At 47.7% G+C, this 6,794-nt stretch overlaps 1 protein-coding gene across 2 annotated transcripts in view; it reads left to right on the top strand.

Annotated features, from left to right (window-relative positions):
- The first annotated feature begins 1,888 nt into the window (after positions 1-1,888).
- The window catches only part of Gucd1 (guanylyl cyclase domain containing 1), a 26,192-nt gene continuing 21,286 nt past the window's right edge, over positions 1,889-6,794 (top strand). For both annotated transcript variants that reach the window (XM_013014468.1, XM_013014467.1), the window contains exon 1: positions 1,889-2,064. In XM_013014468.1, the coding sequence (XP_012869922.1) occupies positions 2,022-2,064 (43 nt within the window). In that variant the 5' untranslated portion in view covers positions 1,889-2,021. The remainder of the gene's footprint in view (positions 2,065-6,794) is intronic.

Here is a 6,794-nt window from a genome sequence, read left to right as displayed (position 1 = left end):
AAAGTCACACGTTAGCAATCCAACAAATGACTGATGAATGAGAACAACTGCATACAGACCTCCCTCAAATCACTCCCTTATTGACCTCTATAAAGGCCCACAGTCCCTCCATAGCCTCAAGACAAAGCAGAGTACCTGGCAGTTCATGTTGTCCTCTGCTTCAATAAGTTTTCCTCGATATACCTCACCAGTGTTTGTCTCACATGTAACAATATGGCCCTCAGCTTCATGCAGGACTTTAATTGGCACACCAATCGACATCTTGGCAGGAAGAGTTCTATAATGAGAAAGACAAAAGGTCATCTTGTAGAGACTGAAAAAGCCTGGCACTCCACAAAACCAAAACTAAAAGAGAAAAACATCATAGTGTTATCATGCTATAAGCAGAAAATGATCATGGAGAAGGAAGAACCATCAGTGCTTGACTTGTTCTCATTAAGAACCTTTTATTGAGAAGATTGAAATCATCCTGTGTGTTTAAGAGACCAAGGGGAATACGCAGTTGGCTCCTTAGGTGAGGATCCATGGCTTTCAGCCACGAGTTCGGATTTTATACTGAAGCCAGTGAGGGAACACTGCAAGATCCGGTGAAAAAGCAGTCGCATTTACAAGATAGATGGAACATACAGTTTAAAAGTCGAGTAACTTCTAACGCCTGCAGCAGAGAGGCACGAGGAGACAGGAAAAGATATAGATGCACAGGGTCTTTTCAGAGAAAATCTGCGAGGAACGATTTCACGATGATTTGCCTGATTGCTTCGAAAAACGCTGACCCACAGAGTTATAGTGTGAAAAACCATATATTTGGGAAGCAAACCAATAACCGTTCCCAAAGCTAGAGAAGCGATGGTGATGTTTGGGTGCCCGAGACTTCCCGCCCTCCTCCCTCTCCCAGCCCCGCTGAGCACCAGCCTCTCCCGCTCCCAGCCCCAAGGCTTCCTCTTGCCCGCCCTCGGTCTCCTCTGGCCGCCCTCGGCCTCTCCTTACCGACTGAGGCCTACACTCCTGCTCTTCGGTTCTGGGACAAATGTAGCGTGAGGCAAGCGAATGGCGGGCCCCGCGCTCCCAGAATGCCAAGCGTTCCCAAAATGCCGCGCGCAGGGCCCCGCCCCTTTCCTTTCGCCCAGCTAGAAGCGCAGTCTGATCTACGCAACTGCCTCACCCCGCCGGCTAGGAAACATGGGCTCGGGCACTGCAGTTCCGGTGTCCGGAGACAGCAGATGACGGCGGGCGGGGCTGCCGGAAACCTCCACCCGTGAGCCGGCGAGGAGATGGGGATGCTTGCACTTCCAAACACCCCACACCAAGGACCGGCCGGACAGCAAGGCGGAGATCCGGGGCTTGGACCCTCGACTCGGGGACGAGAGGATGCGGGACTGAGGACAATTTACCCTTTGGATCCTGTCATCGTCAGGTAAGGGGCATCTTAAGCAAGGAAAAATATAGACAAGCAAACTGAGATCTAGAGCGTAGCCGAGCCCGGCCCGGAACAAATAAAGACCGCTAGAGAAAGGTTGCCTGGAGCCTCTATAAAACATGAGGCAGAGTCAGACACCTGGGCTGGCAAGCAAACAAGTCTGGAGATGGGAAAGGGGAAGAGTCACTGAAGAGTCTGCGTTCACGCGCGCCCGGCCCTCCGGGCGGAGTTGAGAGAAAGGGGTGTGGCTTCCTGGGGACACGTCAGGGAAGGGCCTGCGAATCAGAGCGAGGATTGGGAAAGAGGGCGGGACCATCTAAAGCCGAGACTGTGAATGGCAGGGACAGGCATAAATCAGGAGGCTGGGACCTCTAGGAACCGAAGTTTGGGGCAGGGAAAGGGCGGGCTTAAGTAAAGGAGCGGAGCCTCAGGTCTGGAAGGGCCTGGGCGGGGCTTGGGGCGGCCCAGCCGCCGCCTCCCCTTCTATCCACCACGGTGGCGCCCCAGGAATCTGACACGCACCGGCCGCGTTCCCAGCGCAGCCGAAGCCGAAGCTGCAACCTGCGCCGGGTTGGGGCCATGGGCGCCCCGCGCCACTCGGGTCATGAGGACGCAGGCGGAGGCAGCAGGGTCGCCGCTCGAGCCCGGTCAGTGCCTCCCTGAGGACCCAGCCCTCACCCCGGGGACCGAGGGGGACCCGCCCTAACGCAGGGCAGGGTTCGGCCGCGCGACCTTGGGCCGACTTCGGCCTCAGCCCTGACTATGAAGCTTCGAGCATGAACCTAGCCAGGAGGACACCTCTGCCTGGGCTCCCTCTTTCTACCTTAGTTCATTTGGGGTTTCCTGATTCTCCCAGGACTGAAATGCCTTATGGCGGCCTTGGGGGAAGGTCCGGATGGCCCTGGCGTCACCTTCCCCAGAAGCGAAAAGTCCTGTTTCGGGAGAGCCTTCCCCTCTGGGATCTATGAAGATCCTGAGGCCGAGAATCCGAGAGAACTGTCCTATAGCTCTGGGCAATGGGAGAGTCTTTTCACGACTTCCCAGACTTGGCCGCTTGTTTGGCTGGCTACAGATCTTCACTTTAGGATTCCTTCTGTATCAAGGGGGCAGAGCCCTTTGCTTGTCCAAGAAGTGGAGAAAGGAGGAAGTCATAATTCTTGCTGTGCTTAAGGCACAGGTTTGATGTTCCTAACTGTGAGATGAGTGAACATCACAGGAAAGAGATCAAGAGCTACCTGGATCCTGTCCCTAAGGTGTTAATAGGACAGTAACATCATACCATGGGAGTAGTCTCTTTTATGATTACAGAATGGAATTGAGCCTGAAGCTGTACTGGGATTTACAGCTCTACTCTTCTAATTTCCTAACTCTCTCATCTTTTATAAGCTATTTGCCTTTCCTGAGCCTCAGCTAGTAATGGTTCACACTTGTAGGGAGCTAAGAGACAGGCACTGTGCTAAATTGTCTATATGTCGTTATTTTTTTTCTTTTTTTTTTTTTTGGTCGGTCGTGGGGCTTGAACTCTGGGCTTGGGCGCTGTCCCTGTGCTCTTCAGCTCAAGGCGAGCACTCTACCGCTTGAGCCACAGCACCACTTCCAGTTTTCTAGTGGTTTTATTGGAGATTAGAGTTTCACGGACTTTCCTTGCCCTGGCTGGCTTTGAACCGCGATCCTCAGATCTAAGCCTCCTGAGTAGCTAGGATTACAGGCGTGAGCACTAGCACCTGGCTGTCTGTTATTTTTCTTAGTTAAGTAATTACTGCTGTTATTTACACTTTTGCAGGTGAGCAAATTGAGGCTTAAAGGGGTTAAGTGTTCAAGAACAGTCTTCCTTCCCTAATGACAGCTGAACTAAGCCAGGACTTTCTTTTTGTTTGTTTCTAGTTTAATTTATTATTTTTTATTGTCAGGGTAGTATATAGAGGGGGTTTCAGTTACATAAGTAAGGTAAAGAGTACATTTCTTGTCAACCTTGTTACCCCTTCCCTCAATTTTCTCCTACTTTCCCTCCTCCCAACACCTCCCCCCAAGTTGTACAGATCATCTCCAACATTTTGTTTTGTGTATCTCACAGTTAGATTGGTTGCCCCCTTGTCCTTTGTCTGTTGTTCTCCTTTCCTTCCCTAATTCAAATAAACATATACATAATACCAGGGTGCCAAAATCAAATACAGTTACAACAGAGGATATACCATAGGGGGAAGAACATAAAAAAGAAACAAAAAAATCACATAGTACATTAAAAACAACAACAACAAAGAAAAACATCTGTGCCCATGTCTTGGAGTTCATTTCCTTAGGATCATCTTATATGGTCATAGCTAGGGAGCTACTCTGCTCATCTGCTAAGATTATCTTAGAAATACACTAGCTATTGCAAATAAGGGAAACCATGAGACCTATGTTTCTTTGGGTTTGGCTTACTTCACTTAACATGATTTTTTTCCAAGTCTTTCCATTTCCTTACGAAGGGGCAGTCATTCTTTCTGATGGAAGCATAGAATTCCAGTGTGTGTGTGTGTGTGTACGTTCTCAACATGGTGACTTTCAGTTTTCTCCATTTTCCTGCAATGACATAATTCTTGTTCATGTTTTGTGTTTTTTTTCTTTTTTTTTTTAAAATTATCTTAAAGTAGTGTAAAGCCAGGACTTTCTTAACAGATGGAGTAGTCCCTTGGCTCTAAACATCAACATCTGGCAGTGGCTTTGGTCTCTGAGGTCTGTATTTATCAGAATAAATGCCAAAGCCTCACCTAACCTTATCAATCCCCACAGTTACATCTCCCTCTTACTACATGCTAACCTGCTGTGTCAAGACAGGGAGGGCTATGTGATCATGTTTATCCTGTGGGACCTCAGGACAAAGGGGTCCCAGGGCTCAGGAAGGGCAGCTAAGTTTGCCAGGGACCTCACAACTGTCCTGTACCATATTTTGTAGCTGGCCATAGAAGACATAGATAAGGTCAAAGTCTGGCAGAAGAGGGCCCAATTAGTCAGTGCCAGAGCCCAGCCACGGTATAGTGAGGGAATCCTTAACTTCCTAGGGGTAGTTTGGAAGCCTGGGGCAGGGGAAACTGCAGTGATATCTAGTCCAGATCATGTCAAAGGTTAAGGCCTAGGTAGGCATCAGTGGCTTACACATATAATCCTAGCTGCTCAGGAGGCAGAGATCTAAGGAGTGATGTTCAAAGCCAGCACTGGCAGGAAAGTCCCTGAGACTCTTATCTCCAATTAACCAGCAAAAAGCCGAGTGGAGCTGTGATTCAAGTGATAGAGTGCTAACCGTTGGCAAAAAATCTAAAGGACCTGTAGCACCCAGGCCCTGGGTTCAAGCCCCAGTACTGGGGGGGCAGGGGGAAGATGAAGGCAGAAAGGAAAGAAAATAAAACTATAAACGTGTCTGAATACTCCTAGCTGACAGGAAGGCAAATGCAATCCTGTCCCCACCTGCCACCATAGAATTAATTCTCTGTCCAGTGGGAAAACATGTAATACCTTTTTTTTTTTTGCCTGTCATGGGGCCTGAACTCTGGGCCTGGGCGCTGTCCCTCAGCTCTTCAGCTCAAGGATAGTGCTCTACCACTTGAGCCACAGCGACACTTCCAGCTTTTTTTGCTTATGTGGTGCTGAGGAATCGAACCCAGGGCCTCATGCATGCAAGGCAAGCACTCTACCACTGAGCCACCTTCCCAGCCCGGCATCATTAATTTTATTTCCAACTTTGGACATTTTTTTCTTTCTTAGTGGTATTGTAGGAGCCTTAAGCCATGCCTCCAGCCCTTTTTGCTTTCGGTTATTTTCAGGAATCTCAAGCTTTTTGCAGGGCCAAACTTCAGACTATGAAGAGCGCTACTCATGCTTCCACACCACTTAGATTACAGGTATGTATTATCATACCTGGCTGGTTTTTTGTTGAGATTTTACCCAGCATGGCCTCAAACTATAATCTTCTTCATCTCTACTTTACATAACTAGGATTACAGGCATAGCTACCATATACAGATAGATGGTTTTTATTGTTTATTAATCTGCATGCCTGATTATTAATAATGCTATCATTTTTGCATAAGTGTCTACTTAATTTTTTCCTCTATAAATCATCTATTGCTTTATGACTTGTGTCCATTTTTAATTGGCACAGTAACACTTCTGTCTTGTAAAGAATATATACTAAATATAACCTTCCATCATAAAAAAGTATGTGATATCTTAAGTGCTTGAATACTGTCCATAGTTGGAACAGAAGATTCTTAGCACTATCAAAAATTCTGCAACTATGAAGGACTCCCCCAAAAGGCTACAGAAAACCACCTAGATAACAAAATAAAACTTATATGCTTATTATTCCCCATAGCTTTTCTAGTATTTATTTCTGTGATGCTGGGCAAGTGCTCTATCACTGAGCTATATCCCTAGCCCCTGATGGTTTTTAATACTTTATCAAATGTCTGACTAGAAGTATTTTTTTAGGGGCTGGGAAGGTGGCTCAGTGGTAGAGCGCTTGCCTTGCATGCATGAGGCCCTGGGTTCGATTCCTCAACACCACATAAGAAAAAAGAAAAAAGCTGGAGGTGGTGCTGTGGCTCAAGTGGTAGAGCGCTAGCCTTGAGCTGAAGAGCTGAGGGACAGTGTCCAGGCCCAGAGTTCAGGCCTCATGACCAGACCCCCCAAAAAATTTTTTTTAATTTCTTTTCCTTTTTTCCTCCCTTTTTTCCTTTCTTCCCTCCCTCCCTCCTTCCCTCTCTCTTTGCCACTTCTGGGGCTTGAACTCAGGGCCCGGGCACTGCCCCTAAGCTCCTTTTGCTCAAGGCTAGCACTCTACCACTTGAACTATAGTCCCATTTCTGGTTTTTTCTGTTTATGTGATACTGAAGAATCAAACCCAGGGCTTCATGCATGCTAGGCAAGCACTCTACTGCTCAGCCACATTCCCAGCAAGGAAACATTCTTTTTTGTTGTTGTTGTTGTTATTTTTTTGTCGGTCGTGGGGCCTGAACTCTGGGCCTGGGCTCTGTCCCTCAGCTCTTCAGCTCAAGGATAGCATTCTACCACTTGAGCCACAGCGCCACTTCCGGCTTTTTTTCTTTTTGCTTATGTGATGCTGAGGAATCGAACCCAGGGCCTCGAGCATGCAAGGCAAGCGCTCTACCACTGAGCCACCTTCCCAGCCCTCTTTAAGCAGATTTTAATGAAACAATATAAAATCCAGCCAGTTTGAAAAAAATACATTATCAACATTAGGTATGTACCATGTTAGCGATTAAGGGGCTGGACCGGGTGCTGGTGGCTCATGCCTATAATCCTAGCTACTCAGGAGGCTGAGATCTGAGGATCACGGTTCAAAGCCAGCCCAGGCAGGAAAGTCTGTGAGACTCTT

Source organism: Dipodomys ordii, unplaced genomic scaffold (assembly GCF_000151885.1).
Source record: "Dipodomys ordii isolate 6190 unplaced genomic scaffold, Dord_2.0 Scaffold23, whole genome shotgun sequence".
Lineage (NCBI taxonomy): Eukaryota > Metazoa > Chordata > Mammalia > Rodentia > Heteromyidae > Dipodomys > Dipodomys ordii.
Note: the sequence above shows the minus strand (reverse complement) of the source record. Positions and strands in the feature narration are given on the sequence as shown.